This window comes from Hemicordylus capensis, chromosome 4 (genome assembly GCF_027244095.1).
Source record: "Hemicordylus capensis ecotype Gifberg chromosome 4, rHemCap1.1.pri, whole genome shotgun sequence".
NCBI lineage: Eukaryota > Metazoa > Chordata > Lepidosauria > Squamata > Cordylidae > Hemicordylus > Hemicordylus capensis.
The window spans coordinates 195,100,705-195,121,596 of record NC_069660.1 but is presented as its reverse complement, the minus strand read 5'-3'; the positions used below and the strand labels follow the sequence as shown (position 1 = coordinate 195,121,596).

The window sequence follows — 20,892 nt, the reverse complement described above, 5'->3', positions numbered from 1 at the left end:
GCCTTCCAGGGTTTTTAAACTGCTGTTAATGTTCTTAATCTGCTTTAAACTGGTTTTCCACGGTTTTTAAACTGTGTTGAATGTTTTAATTGTTAATTGTTTTATGGTGTTTTATAGTCTCTGTTTTTAACTAATTGATTTTAATTGTTTTGTTTTAATGTCAACCACCCTGAGCCATTTCTATGAGCCATAGAAATTGAATGAATGAATGAATGAGAACAAATTACAAGCTGTATACAAAAGCCAAAACTGCCCTGCCACGTACGGTGCCACACAGAGACCAGCTGGCCACACAGCACTGCACTGCCTTGAACACCCAGGGTTAACCCACAGTTGCCTCCCTGCTCTCAGCCCAATCCACCCACAAGGTTCACTTGCAAAGAAATAAAAGAAAATCAAGAAACAAGGTGGGGGGGAGAGGGGTTGCAGGGCAGCCCTGGTGACAGGGGCGGGGGGGGGAATGGTTCCAATGCTCCTCATGCCCTCTCTGGGGAGAAAGTATAATACTGCCACAGACAGGGCCTACCACACCCCAACATGGCCCAGCCCCCAACCCCAGCCAAAATGCTCTCTCACCCTGGGGGCGATGGCCCCAAACACTCCAAAATGTGGCACAGGCCTCAGGGATCAGAGCCGCCCCAGCCTCCCATTAGTTCCCGCTGGCCCAAATGTGCTCCCAGAACCCTCTTTCCCAAACTGTGGCAGCATGGGCCACCAAAGGACTTCGACCGCACTTGGCCCACCCGTATTGGCCCCCGTACCACTCTCCGAAGCTCCCAGCAACTCCATGCCGCTCTGCAATGGCCCTCAAGGCCACTTGGATGGGAAAGAGCTGCCAACAAATGTACCCTTCCCGAAGCCAAACTCAAACAAACTGAAGGAAGGAGGCAGGAAGCTGCCTCAATGGCATGTAAGCCCACCTCCTGGACATCCCTGCCAAATCAGGGCACTCCCAGCATGAAGCTGCAGAATGGGACATTTTTGGGGGTGGTGCAAGCCACTACTGGGGGAAGGGGAGATGGATGAGTATCACCCTCCCTTGCATGATGTGCTGAGCTGAGGAAGCAATTTGCTATGGGGATGCTTCTTCTCAGGATGCAGCCGCATGGTTAGTGAAGATGTTGGCCAATGTAATTTAAGGACATTTAGTCTGACGTATTTTTATACTTCATACAAAATCATATAGAGATATAGGTGTTCTTGAAGGTCAATCAGATGTGGTCCTAAAGAGACCGAATCAATGTATCAGTGGGTTCAGTTCTAGTCTGAGTATTTCCCTGTAATGGAAGAGTTGGAATGGCAAAGGGATTCAATGAATATTATTGTCTGGGTCTCAAACTAATCTTACTCTGGCTAAGCCAAAATAAAAATCAGTTTTACCCCATATATTACCCAGTATATTTGTGGTTTCAGTATCCATGGTTTAAATACATTACTGGTCTTTAAGAGAGCCCTTAGGACTTATTTGTTTGGTCTGGCCTTCCAGGGTTTTAAAATCTGTATTATTAATTCTCCAAGATGGGCCATGTGTGGGGACGCGATAGAAAGGAGGTGATTGGCTGACAGAGTTTGCAAGCAGAAGCACCTGATTGGGCATCTGCAGATAGGGAGAAGGAGCCTGTGAGAGCAGAAGCACCATGGTGATTGGGCAGTGGGGAATCCATATGCAGATAGGGAGGAGGAGCCTGTGGCACTGTGGTGATTGGGCAGTTGGGATTCCCTATGCAGATAAGGAGGAGGAGCTTGTGATGGTTAAGGTCAGTTGGACTGCAACTGTTACTGGTCAGAAGATGTTCTTAATTTTAGAGGAGAGGGATCTATATATATAAAAGGATAGCAGGCAGGGGTCTGCAAAAAGATGGGTCATGAGGGAGGAAACAGCCCCTTCAGGAGAAGGAGGATGCTGTTGTGTGAATTAAATGAGGAAACAAGATGAACAAAATCTGTTAACTCAGGGAGGGAGGGAGGGAGAGAGAGAAAAAAACATGAAGGGAGGGGGAAGAAAGAATGGGGAAGAGTGAGTGGAGGAGAGAGAAAGAGACAAATAAGGGAGGGGGAAGAGAGACAGAAGGAAGGGCAAGGGACAGGCCTGAGCCTGTCAGCAGCCTGAGGGGAATGAGCGGCCATGGCAGCACTAGCAGCAAGGAAGGGCCCAGTCAACCACTGCTGCTGTTTGGGGCTACCGAGGCCATTGTCAGAGGCAGGCAGGCAAGGAATGGGCCCGGGCCTGTCAGCGGCCTGAGGGGAATGAACAGATATGGTGGTGGCAGCAGCGAGGAATGACCCGGTCAACCACTGCTGCTGCTCCTGGAGGGAGGAGCAGGAGCGGGGCTCAGGTGAGGGTGGGGAGGTCTCTGGGGATCGGGAGCTGCAGCTTGGCCAATAGGCGGCAGCAACGCTGCAGCTACGACGAAGAAGGGTGAGGGGGATGGAAGCAACAGGATGGAGGAGGAGCAGGAGTGCAGCTCAGGTGAGGGTGGGGAGATCTCTGAGGTGAGGGGAGCAATCAAGGACTAACGCACAGATGCTCTAGAGCGTGCAAGAGTTCCAGTATTGAAGTGGAGAGAAATAATGGCAGTGATCAGGATGCAGAGGTGGAGGGCCAGCAGGCAAAGCCCCACCGGGCAGGAAGAGGATGTGGTGGCGGGGAGAAATAATGGCGGCAGCGAGGAGGTGGGCAGATGGCGGGCAAAGCCCTACCAGCTGGGAGGAGGAGGTGGGGGGCGGCGGTGGGATGGCCTGGCCCTAGCCCGCCTAATGGGGAGAGCTGCGGGGGGAGAGAGCAAGCGAGTGAGCTTCGGGGGGGGGAGAGAGCAAGCGAGCTAAGGAGGGAGAGCGAGCGAGCAAGCTGCGGGGGGGGGGGAGAGTGAGCGAGTAAGCTGCTAGGGGAGAGTGAGCGAGAGAGCTGTGATGGGGAAGCGAGTGAGCAAGCTGCTGGGGGATGCCACAGGCTCAGTGCACAACTGCACAGACGCTCTATGAAGGGTCAGCTAGTTGTTTTAATTGTTTTAACTGTTTTAAATTGTTTAGATTTTATGGTTTTAAGTTTGATTTTTGATTGGTTTTTTGTTTGTTGGTTTTGGTTTTGGTTTTGGTTTTGGTTTTGTTAACTGCCCAGAGCCATTGGATGGGGTGGTATAGAAAATGAATAAATGAATGAATTAATTAATTAATATAAAATGGTGGGAAGACCTGAACTTCTTCAATTTGTCCCTGCCTCTCTGTATAGCTTTAGACAGTAGTGCAGGTGGGGAGAGGCTGATGTCAGTTCCATTGCATTTTTCAATTTAGACCAACATTAGAACTGGCTTCTATGATCAGGTAACTTGCTTCATGTGAACAAAATTGTATGGAAACTACAAGTAAGCTAGAACTATTGCTAATACTGGAATAAACAGCTGCCATTGCAATTTACAGTACTATTACCTGGAGCTTGAAATAGAAGCAGCAGAGTTACATTATACCTTTCTAATTATTATTATTATTATTTTATTATTATTATTTGCCATACAGAGATAATAGAACTAATCATGGTAAATGACTGTATTTATCTGGGTTCAGTTCAGAGGAAAGCAAAAGTTGCCTGTTGCTTATTAAAGCACAGTTGGTTATTGCAGTTCTGGCTAAGCTGCCTTTTTATTAGATCGCAGAAAAACACTTGATGCAACCAAACCGTTCATGCAAAAAAAAGCAAAGATTAAATATTAATTCTCTGAAATAATGATTATGTATATTTAGGTAGTCTTTCACATAAAATCTTAATGCATATCTTTTATGCAGCCCTAAATGATGTAATTATTTTTTGGTATTGATGCACTTCAGTGCTGCCTTAGTTTGCTCAGATAGGAAGCACATAAAGGGCTTTTTGTGCAGATCAAACTCCAAGGCTCTGATACTCTGAAAATTCTGCATGAGAATTAGAAAGGCAATAGAACAGAGCAACCCTGTGTCTTGCTCTCCCTCTCTCCCTCGGGTCAGTCAACACATGCCATCACCACACTGTGTGTTTCCCTTCCCATTCAACTAGCAGCCATTGGTGAGGCAGGCAGGAGGAAACCTATGGCATTGTAATGTCACAGCACCCATTTAATATCCCTAGACGTTATGGGAGATAGAAAAGAAGGCATTCTCAGGCAGCTTTGTTGGACAGCTCTGTGTTTGATGTAGCATCTAGTTCTAGCCATAGTAGGCTAAATTTTGTAGATATTTTTCACAATCTGTTTATATTACAAGAAGGTTTTCTGGCTGGCATACAAAACTCCACACACAGAAGGTGTCTCCATGACATTCCAGACATTCTCCCCTCTCCTTACAGCCCCTTTGGCCAAATCCAGCAATGTTGCTGCAGTTCCCCCAGTCCTCAGTAGTGGTTTTCCTGGCAGCAGTACTGAAGGGGAGAGGGGGATTAAAATAACTTACACTTATACCATTGCACAAGTGCCACTGTTGATGCTAGCCTTTCTGGTGGATATATCAGTTAATATTATTATAATACTGATTATGAATTTTTGTGGCAAACATGAATTTTTGTGGCAAACACAGACAAAAGAGTGTTTTCCATAGTGTAAGGGTGATCCCTCTACCCCCTGCAGCTGCCTGGACCTTCTGAAAATATATCCCTGAAGGTCTCCTAGCCCTCAGAGACATATTTATAGGAGGCACAGGTGACCGCAGGGGGAAGGTGGGATTGCCAAATATCACACAAACACACACACATCCTTGAGCAATGGAGAACACTCTTCCTCTGTTGCATCATTAGGGTGGATGTTGGTCACTGTTGGTATTGTTATAAACTAACATAATGAAACACAGAACAAACCTAAACAGACAGGCCCTGCTCACCAGCTAAATTACAAAAAGAAAAGGAGATGGGTGTAGAAGGGGAAAGTGGAGGAGGATTACTTGTGGAAGGCAGGGGAAAACTGTTTTAAAAGATCGACAAAATATGAATGTTGGCAAGGAAAACTTAAGAGGATTACTGTCAAATCAAACCAAGAATACTTCTAGACCAAAATACTGTTTCTGAACTTGGAGGTTCCATTGTGTTGTCCTGACTAATAGCCATTGTTAGATCTTTGACTGAACAGAATGGAATTAAAATACAAGGTTATCTTAAGATCTTCTTCGGAGGTCCTCCTCCAGGTGCCCCTGCCAGACAAGGTGAGGTGGGTGGCTACCAAGGAGAGGGCCTTTTCAGTGGTTGCACCTGTTTATGGAGTAGCCACCTCAGTGGGGTTCTCCTGGCTTCATAACTTTGTTCTTCTAGATGCCAGGGAAAGACCTTTTTGTTCACTCAGGCCTTTTAAATTTGGATTTTTAAATTCAACTTTTCAGATTTTATCTGATATTTAACTAATTTTAAAATAAGTTTTTAATGCTGCTTTGTATTGTATTTTGTATTTTATTTCCATCTTTTTTGTCTGTTATGATTTAATGTGTTATCTGTTTTTATTGTTTCTATTACTTCTCTGTTGCAAGCCACCCAGGGAACAATTGTTATGGGGCGGCTAACCAATAAAGTTGATTGATGATGATGATGATGATGATGATGATGATGATGATGGTATTTACACACAGTTTGCCAGATATTATTGACTAGATCAGTTACTTTAATTATTGGACCATTTCCAAGGGCCTAGGATAACTAAAGAAAAATTAAATATATTATCGTAGTATTTGTGCCGTCGTAGTATTTGTGTGTCATAGTAGTGCGGCCTTCTGTAGTTGATGTGTTGTAATTTTATTGATGCTCAAGACATCATCATCATCATTATTAATAAATATAAAGACAATGAAATCTGTATATGTGTACTTTCCAAAACACAAATCTTTCCCGATTTAATTATCTTTAGGTTTTCTTTGGATCGCCACACTGACCTTGACAGAATTTTTAACATACATTCTGGAAATGGATCTATTTATACTTCCAAGATGCTTGACCGGGAAGTGTCACAGTGGCACAATCTTAGCGTGATAGCAGCTGAGATCAGTAAGTCCATTGTTGCTTGAGGGTATATTTTGTTTATATTGTTTAGATTTTATTTTTTTTAGCAGCTCTTAATAATTTTGCTCTGAGTTGTCCCAATTCAACCCAGTCCATCTGCACAAAGAAGCAGGCTTCTGCATGCTTACACCTAGCTGACTGGAAGGAAACAGCAGTGGGTGCCACCCACATGTTTCCCCAGTCCAGTCCACCAGCTGTAGTTCCATGTGGTGCATTCATGCCAGAAGTAGCCCCTAATGGCTCTTTGGGTTTAGTCACCTCACACATCCTTCACATATCAAACAGCTGATTAGCACACTTGCCACTTACTTCACAGAGGCACTTTTGTGCCACCTGGCTGCTACATGCATACACAACTGGATTAGGGCCAGGAGCTAACAGCCTGACTAAATTTACTTGAGGAAGTCCTATTGAAATTTAGGAGTCCTTTAGAAAAACTTCTTTGTAGTACTATTGAGTAATTTAGCCAGTGATTGACATACTGACTAACAAAGTGTGCATGTGTCGAGGGACTGTTGGGGCATGACAGGAACACCCACAGAATCCTCCCATTTCCCTGCACACTATTGCAGTTATTGTTAGGGATGTGCATGAACCAGTTCAGAGACCCCAAACCGTGGCTGGCTTGAAGGTTCGGCGGCCAGGGGGTGTCCGCCTTTAAGGGCGGGGGAGGATGTGCTTCCCACTCCGCTGTGTTTCCCCCATTGGCGTGCAATTTCCAAAAAGCCCATTGGAACGGCAGCATACCTCCCTGCCACCCCATTGCTCTGATTACCAGATATACTCAGAAGTACTAGATGAGCCTGTGTGCGCCGGGCATGTGCTTGCACACATTGCACTTGTATACTTCGGATGTGTGTGCATGACATGCGTGTGTGCACACCTGGCATATGCAGGTGCGTCTAGTACTTCCGGGTATAGCCAGTAAACAGGGCAGCAGGGAGGTATGCTGCTGCCCCAATGGGCTTCTTGGAAATCATGCACTGGTGGGGGGAATGTGGAGGGCGGGGGGAGTGCATCCTCCCCTGACCTTAAAGGTGGACACACACACACACACCGGCCATTGAACCAGCCACCGCCAGTTCCGTGCACATCTCTAATTTATTGTGGGATATAAGATTCTACAAATCATGGGATATAAGATTCTAAAAAAGAGTCCCTCGCTCTTGTGCAACAGAGTGTGCACAAGGGAAATAGGGGGTTGCATGAGGGCTCCTGTCACACTTCCACAGCACACACACTTCATTGTCTCCTAGTGGCTGACAGGCCTAGTGTTTTGCAGGCTTATTCCAGCCTTTCCAATTGGCCCACATTGCTTCAGGTGTCTAAGGAAACATCAGCAGTCTTGCACAAATACTAAAACCAGCAGGCATGTAAGTGTAAGTTGTTCTCCTTAAGTGCAGGGGCCCTGGTTTAAGTTTTTGTCGAAGGCTGCTGCAGTCTTTAGATGATCGCAGCAGCACAGACCAGTTTGAAACACCAGTGTAAGCCTGTGTAACATCTTGGACAATGTCTTTTATAAAGCAACATTATATGTTCAATTCTGACTGGTTTTGTAACTCTTTTTATTCAACTCTTCTTTTAAAAATATTAAACATGAGTCTCGAGTTAACTATCTAATTTGAAGTACTAACTATCTTCATCCATACCAATATAAATGGCTGCACATTACAATATGTATGTAAATCAACTTGGGGGAAGTTATTCAGTGTAGAAGAGGTATGGAAATTTGTAGATGACTAGTGCGAAAGCTTTAATGAAATACACAGACCAAGTATCATTATTATTTTCTGTGAAAACTGTAGTATTTTTTAACAGTATTGTCAAAGGGATGTCATCACATTCATTTCAAAGGGGCTAATGCAGATAATATTCCGATGGTTTGTGCTCCAAGTGTATGGTGAAAAAAGCATTCTGGATCCAAAGAATAAAAAATAAAGAGCAAATTTATGGGATATATGATTTTTAAAACCCCACTGCATGTACTACTTAGGTATTTAATAGATACCATACAGACCACAAACTTTGAAATGACTGTCAGTTGACAGTGGTGTCATCAGCAAAATATTTGTTATTCTTTTATTGAATACTGTTGCCCATATCACAATGGTTTTACAAATCCTGAGTTGCCAATATAACTACTGAATTAACCAAGTTTGTACAGATTAGAGAAAGCCATCATGTGGAAAAGTGCTGCAATTCATGTACTGGGCAGGCAAAGTCCATGATAATATGTAGTAAGCATCTCTCTGTTGTTTAATATGGCATGATATAAACACCATATGTTTGTTTTTACTCCTATTTTTTATACTTTTTTTGAAAATTTTAATTAAAAACCGTCTAGAATAGTCCCATAACAGATCTGGTGTCCACTAGCTGAGAATTCTGACAGGGTTGTAATGAACCTGCTGAGAATCACATGCAGGTGCTGTGCCCTTGGTGGGTCCAGATGATTACTACAGTATACAAAGTCAAGATATATAGACAGAAAAAGTATGTTTTATGGCCCAAATGTTTGGTATGTTAAGAACCCTTTCGGTATACACAAGTGCCTTGGTCAGCTAGTACTTTTTAATTTATTTTGTTTTTTTATTTTAATTTTTTTTTTGGACTTCTGCTCCTTCAACTTTATTATAAACTATTCCTGAAGTTTCCCAAATGCTCAAATTACAGGTGAGCAATTTCTTTAGTACCAGAGTCCATCATATACATCAATATATTGTGAACCGGGACTTTAGGGTGGTGTATAAATGTACTAAATAAAATACATACATACATACATATCAAACCAGTTGCTTCCTAATCCCATTTATTTTTACACTAATTAGTTATTGGAAGATCCACCCACCCCAGTCTACAAAATAAATAATTAAGAGAAGCCAAGTAATATTGCTGAGTAATTTGCAGACAGGCAGGCAGATAGGGATGTGCATAAAACTGGTTCTCCCGGTTCGGTTCGGGTCCGGACCGGGTCCGGACCGGACCGGGGAGGTTCGGTTCTGGTTTTGCCGGACCACCCCCCCGGTCCGGTTCGGATCCGAACCGGTTCGGATCCGAACCGAACCGGTTCGGATCACAAAAAGTGGCTGGTTTTGAAGGGGACATTGTGTTCTACCTGCCACCCAAATTTCAAGTCGATTGGACCTTCCTCTGATTTTTTACAATTTTTTTTTAAAATTAATTCTTGCCCATAACTCACAATGTGGAGCCCTTAGGGGCAAAAAAGCTGGGGTGGGTGGTAGCCACCCATGGGTGTCCTCCACCCCAAAAATCCCAAGGCAATTGGTTGCTCCTAGTATTATTGGTGAATTTTTGAAGAAATTTTTTTCTCCATTGCCTAGAATGGGGGTTTGGGGCTGCCCCAGACCCGCCTCTGTGGGGTGGCAGCACCCCCAAAGTGGGTCCGGGGCCATGGCAAAAATGCCCTCAGTCCCTCCCTGCAATCCCCGTAGAGATAGGAGTGATGGTTCTGTTGTTTTTCTGAGGTGTTCTGAGTGTAGATTCTATGATAGCTAATGAGATTTCCAATGAGACACCATGAATCCACTCTCATTTGCTATCACAGAATCCACACTCACTCAGAACACCTCAGAAAAACAACAGAACCATCACTCCTATCTCTACGGGGATTGCTGGGAGGGACTGAGGGCATTTTTGCCATGGCCCCGGACCCACTTTGGCGGTGCTGCCACCCCACAGAGGCGGGTCTGGGGCAGCCCCGAACCCCCATTCTAGCCAATGGAAAAAAAATTTCTTCAGAAATTCACCAATAATACTAGGAGCAACCCAACAATTGCCACCCCATCTTTTTGGCCCCTCTCTCTGGGCGCCCTAACACGTAACACCTAGTCAGTCCATCTTAATGCCTACCTACTACCACCACTCCTATCCAAGCAAGTAAGAGGAGGACACTCAGAGAGACAACACCCACTCTCTGATCTAACAAAAAGGCCACTGCTGTGCTGCCTGCCAGCACAGCAGCAGCAGCGGAGCAGCACACTAAGCACAAGAGCAGCACACACAGAGAAGAAGCAGGAGGCGGAGCAGCAGAGCAGCAGACCTGCCGCTCTGCATGATGGGTGACGTGATGCCCAAAGAAACCACCGCCTCACTCAGTGCCTGCCACTGACTAGGCCCGACAGACAGAAGCCAGCCAACCTGCTCTGCTCTGCTCTGATGCTCCCCATGGATGATGCACACACACCCTACATCTGCATCCCAATGACCAGACCAGACCAAGTGCGCAGAGTCAGCACAGGCCAGCAGCCACCAGCCCAGAAACAACAACAGCTACTACTGCTACCACCACAACCAGTGTTGCCGCTACAATAACATTCCCAGTCCAGTCACGCGCGCCACAGCCTGAGCCTAGCACACAGCCAACAGCTGCTGCCAGCCAGTGCCTGGCAAGCCCAGCCAACATGAGGAGGAGAGAGCTAACAAGTAGACGGCGCACGCACATCACCAACCCATCACGACGGCGCAACTGCAAGGGGAGAGGGCACAATTACAGGCAGGAGGAGGAGGAGGAGGCAAGGCAATCCTAGCACAGATTTGAAAGTTTAAAATCCACCAGGACATCTTCTAGAATTTAGACTTCTGTTTTTTCTACCACCAGCTGTAGTGTCTAGTTAGTCAGTGTGCTGTGCAGCTGAGCTGAGCTGAGCTGAGCTGCATGTGAGGAAGGGTGATTGTAGCTAGTTCTTTAGTTTCAGCAGACTGAGCATTGAGCATGGGCAGTGGCCTTGGGAAGCAACACAATTACACGACACTCACCTGCTGCTGCTGGTCCTAGAAGTTGCCTCTTCTCGTCTTCACCTCTTCATGTGTGTGTGTGTGTGTGTGCAGTGAGTGCATGCCTTTTGCCTTGCTGGAAAGAAATGCTTCTCTGGTCCACCACCACATATCTGCTCAAGGACACAGAGGCCCAAGGCAGAGGTGGTGGTGGCACCAGTGTGAGTGCATGTGTGCTGGTGGTGTTTGCCACCACAGGTGTTTTGTGTGTGTATGTGTGCGCTGCTAGCTAGGAGGGGGGAGGGAGGCAGGGAGGGAGGCAGGGAGGCAGGGGGGAGGAAAGGGGAGGGGGAGAGGGATGTAGAGGGGATTGAAGGGGGGAGGGTCCGGCTCAGAGTTGGTCAGCCACATATTTGTGCACACACGTGCTCACGTGTGTGCTTCGGTGGGAGAGACCAGACTCTCATCATCTGCCAGACCGGGGTTGGGGGCAGGTGAGGCGGTGGTGGGCTGGAAGGGAGGGAGGATGGAAGGTGGTGAAGAGGAAGGGGAGAGGATGAGAGGGGAAGGATGGAGGGAGGCATGGGGGGGAGGGAAAAAAACATGTAGACAGACACACACCAGAAAGCATCCACACACAGAGACAGTGCTAGGCATCCATTCACACAGACAGACAGACAGACAGACACACAACAGGAAGAGACAGACTGAGCCTGCACCACACACACACACACAGACCCGATTCCCCCCCTGCACAGTTATCAATCAATATGTTGTGTTGGCAGCCAGTTCATTGCTATTCTGATGGTTTTGGGTTTTTTGCCATCAGCCAACATCAACAGTGACCACAATCAAGATGAACATAAGATGATAATAATTCATTCGTTTCATTTCAAAAAATCAACCAATCATTTTCTCCATGTAAACCAAGCCCCCCACACATGGTTTCTGGTGACATTTTCAATAAAATCAATTCATTTGGCATTCATCATTTTGTTCTCCCTTTGTCACCTTTTTTTCTTTCTTTTGCATAATTTTGAGGCTTGATTTTGACATGGGGTTTTTAAAGAAAAAATTATTTACATGTTTATTTACTAGTATTTACATATCTACACTGCATTTTTGAATGTATACCCGCCGCTGCCGCTAAGTCTAGTACTCCGTGGGCTGTGCTACTTTGGGGGGGTGTGCCGTGCCCACGCCAGGTCCCCAAATGCTGACAGGTGGATAGATAAAGGGCCTGTGCTGGTCAGCATTGGGTTTCTTTTTAGGTGGGCGTGGGCATTGTAAACATCTGGCCAGTCGCAGCACTACAACTACTACTACAACTGCATCTCTGTGTGGGCACACTACACGCTGCGACTGGCTGGCACGGCTCAGCATCTGTCACGTCAGCTCAGCTAGAGGTGGAAGGGGGGAGGGTAGGGATAAGCAGAGGTCGAGCCAGGCAGGTGACCAACCATGGGGCAACCCACGGTAATCACTCGCCCGTCTCAAACTGCAGCTTGGGGTAGCCCAACAGGGGGAGGTTCACCTTAAGGAAGACCAGCTGCTCCACCAGACCAGGGTCCAAGCGGGAGCGAGAGGGTGTCACCACGTCCCCGGCACGTGAAAACACCCGCTCGCTCTGGACACTGGTTGGGGGGCAGGAGAGGAGGCGCACAGCCACCACCGCCAGGTCCGGCCAGACTTGGCGGCGGCTCGCCCAGAACTGTGCGCAGTCCACGCCGTCTCCCTCCACAGGCTCCTCCAAGTACTGCGCAACGCATTGCTCAGCACTGGAGGGGGGCCTGGCAGGTCGAGCCTCCCGCATACCAGGCATGGCGTCATAGCAGAACCGCTGAAACCACTGGGCGGATCTCGAGTCGGTAGCAAATGGCTGCTGCGATGGCGCCGCCTGGGATGCCGCGCTGCTGGACTGGGAAGAGGGAGGGGAAGGGGAAGCTGACGCCGGCTGGCCGCCCATGCTGCTGCTGGGTGCGGGTTGGGCCGCGAGGGCTGCCCCCGCACCACCACCAACACCCTGGTCTCTGCGGGCCCTAGCGGCCTCCTCCTCCCTAACCTTCTCGACCAGGATGCCCTTCCACCTGGGCAAGTCGTCGGCACTCACGGCATTGCCCTTGAGGGCTGGGTGACAGAGACAAGCGAGGACATACTCCTCCCTGTCTCCCAGCACATCAACGAGCCGCTTGTCAACCCCAGACCTCAGCCTCCCAGCCAGAGCACGACCCTCTGGCGTGGTCAGAGAGATATGGAGTCCACCCATCAGCTTCTCGAGACCAACAGCTGTGGGCAGCGCCTGGCTCAAGGGAGTGGTGTCGCCACACAAGCCCTTCGTGGCAAGCTGGAAGGGCTCGAGTGCCGACACCGCCTCGGACATCTGCTTCCACTCTGCGTTCGAGAAGTCGCAGACATCCAAGGACTCGTCCCTCGCCAGGGCGACAAGGGCTCTCTCCTGCTCCAACAGGCGCTGGAACAGGAGGAAGGTGGAGTTCCACCGCGTCTCCACATCCGTAGGGATGAGATGGCGAGGAAGGCCAAGGTCATCCTGCTTCTGGCGAAGCAGTCTCCTGGACTTCTCGCTGCGGTGGAAGTGGGCGGCCAGCTTGCGGGACTTATCCACAAGCGTAGCCGTGGCAGCAACAGCAGCTGCGATGGGGCGGGCCCCCTTCTCCTGGGACGCCTTCAGCTCCTTAAGGCCAAGGGCGTCCCTGACGGTCAGATGGAGCGTGTGTGCCATACACCGTATGTTCACACAGTCCATGACTGTCTCGACAGCGGCGGTAACGTTGGCTCCATTGTCGGTGACAATGAAGCCGCGGGAGAGGTGTGGACACCCGCCAATCCACTCCTCTATCTGGCGGTCGAGTACGGCCGCCACCTCCTCCGCGGTGTGCCTCGTGTCCATCGTCTCCACGTGCAGGACGGCCCACCTGTGCCGTAGTGCAGCGGGAGCCGCGCCGGACCCAGAAGCATCGCCCGCGGAGGTCCCCTCACTCTCCGGTCCCCACCAGTGGGCAGTGAGGGCCAGGAAAGAAGCGTGCATCCCACTGACACTGGTCCAGAGGTCAGTCGTGAAATGCACGCTTGTCCCGGCCGGAGCTGCACGCAGCTCGGCCGACACGAGCTCCCTGCACCGGCGGTACAAGGAGGGGACCACGTTCCGGCTGAACGTCGTCCTTGAGGGGATGACGTATTCGGGAGCCAGGTATTGGAGAATACGGCGGAAGCCGTTGTTCTCGACCACCTGAAACGGCTGGTCATCGGTGGAAATCATCTCCCCTATGAGGCGGGTGAGGTGATGATGGTCCACGCGAACAATACGCTGGCTGCCCGAGGACTGCGTCCACCGCTGGACGGGCAGTGTAGCCTGCCTGCTGGCTGGCACACTGCCGCTGCCCGCCCTAGTGGCAGATGCACAAGGCGCACTAGCGCTGCCAGCCTGTCCCCTGAGACCTGGGTGGTGACGCTCTAGGTGTCTCCACATAGGCGTCGTACCCAGGTGCGCAGGGTCCCTTCCACGGCTGACAAGCATCCTGCAGTGGACACAGCGGGCGTGGAATGGGTCATCTTGAGGGACCTCAAAATGCACCCATACACCACTGCCCTTGGCCTCCTGCGCCCTGGGCGCCGTCCTAGGCCGTTTCTCGCAGGGTGGCTGCAGTCCTGGGGGGGGGGCGGCCGCCGCTGCCTGCCCACTGCTGCCATCCAACCCGCCCCTTCCGCCCTCCACAGCGGAGGAAGGGCCCGGCTGAACTGGCATCGGAGAGGCAGGCCTCTCCTCCACCACCTCGCCAGACCGCTCCCCACCAGAGTGTCGGGCTTCACGAGGGGGGGCCCCACTGAGCGGCGAAAGGATAGGGGGAAGGGGCCCCAGAGGGAGGGAGAACCTGGCTGCATCGCTGCCAGCCGCACGGTCCTCACCGCCCTCTACCTGCTCTTCCAACTCCACAATCTCCTCCACCTCAACAACTGGCGGTAGCTCAGCAGCACCTGGTGCCGCCGGCGAGGAGGGACCCGCCACAGCCCTAACGGTGCCTCTGCCTCTGCCGCGATTGGCGGCAGCAGGCGTAGGGAACTGAATCCTGCGCACCAAAGATGGGGCCGGAGCAAAGAATTCTCCAATGGGGAGAACTGGGGTGTCCTCAGGCTCCCCGCGTCCTCTCCCTCCCCGTGCCGCAGGCGCACCCCGCACCTGGCCTCTCCCACCTCTGCCTGCCAGCCTTGAGCGAGCCCTGCCCGCCACACGGCGCTCAGACATGCTGCTAGGTCAGAAGGAGGGAGACTTTAGGAGGAAGGCCAGAGAGGGTCAGAAAAATAATTTGGAGGGGCTTAGGGGCCAAAAAAAAGGCAGCTGATTTGGAGGCGGCGGGGGGGGAGTTTGTTTTCAAAAAAGGAAGCCAATTGGGGGGAAAGGAAGACTTTTTGATATGGGGGGGGGAAGCCAATCGAAGTGAGGGGGAGGGTGTCCTTTTTGAATTTGGGAGTCAACCACCAAGCCAATTGGGGAGATGGGTCTGGGAGGGGTTTTTTTTAGAAAAATAGGGGGTTAAAGGGTGGAACCCCGGTGTGGGAGGGTGGCACGGGCAGTTGGGTGGAGTAGTTGTGGTGTGGGTGGCAAGTTTTTAGCTTTTTTTGGGGGGGAGAGTGGATGGGGGGAGGGCACAGCACCTACCGGGGGTGGGGGAGGGATGCAGTCAACGCTTGGGAACCTGCAGATCAAAGGAGGAAACCCTTATTTAGTGAACTGGAACACAAAGTGTGGGTTCTGGGGGGTGGTTCTCAAGTAATGCTCCTGTGGGGGGAGCATCAAACTCAATGCAGCCTATTTAGTGACTCTGAATTCCACACAACCAAAACCAGAACCCAGTCACACCAACACAGAGGTTGAACCCACCCACTCTGTGACTCTGCCCGCCCAATGCCATGGCAAGCAAGCAGCAGCAAACACTTGATGGCAGCCTCATGGATTGAACATCATGATCATCATCATACGTGTGTATTGGCCCAGCATGTAGTGGCAGCATCAGAGCCCAGCCAGGACCCCACTCAGACTGCCCCAGAGGCAAGGAAGCACTCTGGCATGGCATGGGCCCAGCATGTAGTGGCAGCATCGCATCAGAACCCTGGACCCCACTCAGACTGCCCCAGAGGCAAGGAAGCACTCTGGAAGGCACCTGTTCAAAAACCACCTGCAAGACGCATGCAATGCAACGCAACACACAGCAGCAATTTCTTTACTGGGCATGGGCATGAAGACACAAGTTTTACAACAGTACATCTCCTCTCCAAGGTTCCCTCCCTCCTCCCCACACCCAAATGCATTTCAGAATAGGGGTGTCCCTATTTAAAACCGCCAGCTAGGGAGAGAAAGGGGCAACAAAAGGTGCACAATCACACACGCACTAACCCCTCTTCTTCCGGTCCTTCTCCTGCCGCTCACTGCTGGTCACGGATTCGCCGCCGCCAGCCAGCCACCCTGGGCTGAGACTCAGCAGGGCGGCCGCACGAGGCACACAGGCAACCGGGGTAGTTCAACAACGATGGAGGGGCAGAAGTGAGGAGACAACACTATTTGTGTCGCTCAACTCACCCCCAAGCAGAGACAAAATCAACCAAAAACTATAAAAAGAAAAAAAAACCGATGGCAGCCGCCAGGTGGGTAGGCTACTGTGTGCGGCTGCAGCTGTGGGAGAGGAGGTGGAAAGTGAAGGGGAGCAGAGAGAGAAAAGACTAAGAGAGAGAGAAAAGAGAGGGGGGGCAGGGACAAAGAGAAAGAGAGGAGAGAGAGAGAAAAGAAAGAGAGAGAGAGGAGAAAGAGAGATGATAGAGAGAAAGAGGAGAGAGGAGAAGCGCAGCGCAGCAGGGAGGGGGGATTCAGGTGTGGGGGGAGGACACAGCAGTAGCAGCGGTCCAAAGAGGTGGGGGGAGCAGAGAGGGTGTGTGTGGTTGGGGGCTAGTGTGTGGCAGGGGGCCTGGGGTAAGTGGAGAGAGTCGGGGGCAAGGAGGAAAAGAGGTGGGGTGGGGGGAGCAGAGAGGGTGTGTGTGGTTGGGGCTAGTGTGTGGTAGGGGGCCTGGGGTAAGTGGAGAGAGTCAGGGGCAAGGAGGAAAAGAGGTGGGGTGGGGGAGCAGAGAGGGTGTGTGTTGTTGGGGCTAGTGTGTGGCAGGGGGCCTGGGGTAAGTGGAGAGAGTCGGGGGCAAGGAGAAAAAGAGGTGGGGTGGGGGGAGCAGAGAGGGTGTGTGTGGTTGGGGCTAGTGTGTGGCAGGGGGCCTGGGGTAAGTGGAGAGAGTCGGGGGCAAGGAGAAAAAGAGGTGGGGTGGGGGGAGCAGAGAGGGTTGTGTGGTTGGGGCTAGTGTGTGGCAGGGGGCCTGGGGTAAGTGGAGAGAGTCAGGGGCAAGGAGGAAAAGAGGTGGGGTGGGGGGAGCAGAGAGGGTGTGTGTGGTTGGGGGCTAGTGTGTGGCAGAGGGGTGTTGGGGGGATGGGGAGGGGGCAACAACAAACAGCAAAGGAGAAACTGGAACAACTCGGGCAGCAGCAGCGATTAGGCTGGATGGGGTGGTTGGGGGAGGAGCTGGGCCTGGGCTAGGGTCTGGGAGGAGGGAGGGTGGGGGGGCAGGCAGGGGGGGAGGAGGAGGAGGAGGGTAGCAAAATATATAAAGCAATATATATCAAGAGAACACAAGCCAGAAGTTTAAAAAAAAATGAAAAGAAAGACTATAACCAGCAGAAAAAACTTGGGTGTGGGGGTGTGGGGAGGGGGAACCAAACACAGACTCTGAGGGGGGCCACTAAGTGAACAGAGACAATGAAACCACAATTGCTGCAAATTAATAATAGCAAATGAATAAGTGGAACCAAGCAAAGAAAACTGGACTCTGTTTGGCAGCAGCAAACTTGGGAGAAGGCTGGATGGGGTGGGGTTGGGGTGGGGTGTGGTTGGACTTGGAGGGGCAAGTTTGGAGCAGGGAACCAAAACTGATTATATGGGACAACAAGAAACAACAACAGAATCCTCTGGGGGTGGGGGGGAGGGATTCAGGGAACCAACTCGCAGGGCAGCAGCAGTCAGCAGAAACAAACAAAATGGTACAATTTAAGCAAAACCAGCAAGCAATATATAAATGAAACCAATGGAATGCAATGTGAAAATCAAAAAGTTGGACAAAAACAAGGCAGGACAAAGAGCAATAATTAATGGAAGAAGATTTAAAGCAATGAGGATGCAGTGGGTGGGAGTGGGGGAGGGGGAGGGTAGGCCCAAAGGATGAGAAGGGAAAGGGGGGGAGGGGGGGAGAAAAGCAGACAGACAAGGAACAGGGAAAATTGGGGGAAATTAAGAAGAAAGTAAAGTGAAGTAACACACAGTATACAGACAAGAGACAGACAGAGAGAGGAGACACACAGAGAGTCACAAAGGGCAGGTGGACAAAGGATTAGACAGAGCACACACAGAGAGACACAGGACACAGTCAGGACTCACAGAGACACCAGAGCAGCCAGCAAAGGGCAAGCAGGTCTCAGAGATGATCCCACAACTGCAGCCAAGAGAAGTTTCCAGAGAAGAGGCTTGGGTTTATATAGGTTTGAAATTCCCTCCTTTGGGAGCCCCCACCTTTGCACTCCCCCCACGGCCAACAGGGTGCCAGCTCTCAACAGTGCAACAGCCAAGCAGCTTACCAGACCAAAGGACTCATTCTGGCCAATCAAGGATCAATAGCGCAGCCAATACAATGCCTGGAAATAGCATCACAAAATGGATGCAAGGAGGAGCAAAAGTTTCGGGAAGGAGACACAAAATGGAGGACACACTTGGAACTTTAAAGAGACACTCCAGAGACTCAATTTCGTTCCCGAACCGGTTCGGTACCGAACCGGCTCGAATTCGGTCCGGCTCGGTCCCCGGAACGGCCCGATTCGGTCCGGGATCGAGCCGCCGGATCCGGACCGGTTGGGACGAACCGGTCCGGATCCGAACCGAACCGCACATCCCTACAGGCAGAATCTTGGCCTTAAATGGGATAATATGCAGATCGGACCCTTGATGCTATACTCCAGTATGTCACTGCTGCCCGTTTTTTCCTGCTCACCTGGACATAGCAGCAGCATAATGCTTGTGGCAGCATCTAGGAATGCTGGCAACCATGGGAACTACATTTACCATGGTTCCAGGTAGTCTTGTATGATGCTGTGCAGACAGCATTAACAGCTCATCCAGACTGGCCAGGAATCCATTTATATCTATCTCCCAGTTGGCTATTGAATGCAACCTGGGAGATTTTAATGACTTGATATTATGAAAAATATCAAGGAGGAAAATGTCCCAAAGTACTTCATTCAGAGTTGGCAAACTACATGCCTCTTTCTGCATTTCCAGAGGTTGGTGGGGCTGTTTTGTGGGAGGCCTTAGGGACTTTTCCAGTGTTGCTGTTTAGGATGCTGGAGCTGCAGGAGCATGTGTTGCTCCATAACACTGGAAGATAAGAGCCAAATGGGAGAAGTCTACATCCTAGCTTCCTTCCACACATGCATTGCACTTGTTTCTGCGGGAAAGATCTGTGGTGCAGGCTTCCTACATATGGCCATGATCTTCTGATGTTACCAAAACAGTACAGGAGGAGAACACACTGGAGCAGCTCCCACAATCTAATGTAATGTCAAAAGGAATCCTAAGGATAAAGACTGTGTCCACCCTTTAAGTTGAAACCTCCTCTCAAAAAAAGGTTGGGTGATGCATTAAAGGAACATCTCAGGTTTTTGGCTCTGTAATTTTATGCTTTGAAGTTGTGACATCCAAAGATTCCCATAGTTGGTATAAAATCATAAAGTGATCTTTTAAAAAATGCATAGAGTGTATGAATCCTCATGGTTTAGTCGTGGTAGAAAAGATGATACATTTTAAAATGAAACCACTGTCTCCTCTCCACCTGCCTCCTGATTTTTTGACAGATAACCCCAAAGAGATGACTCGTGTTTCTGTTTATGTTCGAATATTGGATGTGAATGACAATGCACCGCAGTTTGCTGTATTCTATGATACTTTTGTGTGTGAAAATGCGAGAGCGGGCCAAGTAAGTCATTTATGAGAATGCTTAAAGCTATTTGACTTTGTTATGGGAACAGGCACCAAGTCATTCATTTACAATAATGTGTCTATTCCTTAAAGAGTGAAAGATTGCTTTTGAGAGCAGCTTGGGAAATGTAACATGAAAAGGGAGAAAATGACTGCCAGCAAATCAGACTTCAGCCTTGCAAAGTAACGCTTCCCAACTACATCAACATGTAAATTACCAAATGACTTTCTTGTAGTTCCACAGAAAGGGCTTTGTGCTCTTAAAACGTCAAGTTTTTTTCTTCAGTAGTTCTGTTTGGCTGTTTTCTCAGCTATGTCTAAAAGACAATCTCTTAATTGCATTCAACACTGCCTTCACGGAAGAAAATGCTATATGTTACAAACAGTAATTTGTAATCAAATTTGATTTTTTAAAAAGAGCATTCTTTGCTGTAGAACATGATTGTGCTTTGACTTGACATGGATAGTGTTCTGAAACATCATTGTCAGGATTCTATTTTTATGCAAATACCAGTTTATCTCAAAACACTTTCTGTAGGCAAATCACACAAAAGCATAATGTAGTTAGTATCGAATGGCAAACATTTGTTTTGCTTTGCCTCTTTAAAAGCTGTTTTCTGCTGTACTTTGATCAGTGTGAAATTACTTTTCCATCAAGAGTAGCAAAGTACCAGCCATTAGGGCTTGTGGAAACTTACAGTGGTGTCTCTGAGGTGAGGGCATAAGCAGCATCAAAGGCTGCAGTGGTGGGGGAGAGCCTGACTCTGCTCTCTTTTTCTGCTTGACATTGTCCTTTCCCCGCAGGTGCTTCCCCACCTGTGGGGGGGGAGGGAGGCATAGATTCCCCTGTGGGGAGAAAAGCAACTTGATGCAGGCTATTTGGAGAGGACAAATGACAAGAGGGCAAAGGATTTAGCAGTCCTTCCTCTTGCCAACCCTCTGCTGAAAATGGCAGCCTCCAATACTCTTTTTGGGGGGGGGGAGTTAGGAGACTATTCACACAGTTCCTGTATGGTTTCTGGAATGGGAAAAAATATTTAGCAGGCAAAACAATATGGGGTTGTTTGTGTCAGTTTTGTATTA

General features: G+C 49.5%; 1 protein-coding gene across 12 annotated transcripts in view; it reads left to right on the top strand.

Moving 5' to 3' along the window:
- The window catches only part of LOC128322282 (cadherin-10), a 250,048-nt gene that overhangs the window by 220,109 nt on the left and 9,047 nt on the right, over positions 1 to 20,892 (top strand). For 9 of the 12 annotated variants that reach the window (XM_053243247.1, XM_053243244.1, XM_053243246.1 and 6 more), the window contains 2 exons: positions 5,853 to 5,989; positions 19,686 to 19,807. In XM_053243247.1, the coding sequence (XP_053099222.1) occupies positions 5,853 to 5,989; positions 19,686 to 19,807 (259 nt within the window). Of the gene's footprint in view, positions 1 to 1,767; positions 1,783 to 2,917; positions 2,986 to 3,080; positions 3,322 to 5,852; positions 5,990 to 19,685; positions 19,808 to 20,892 lie in introns of those variants that run through there. The other 3 variants (XM_053243254.1, XM_053243251.1, XM_053243253.1) reach the window with 3 other exon arrangements.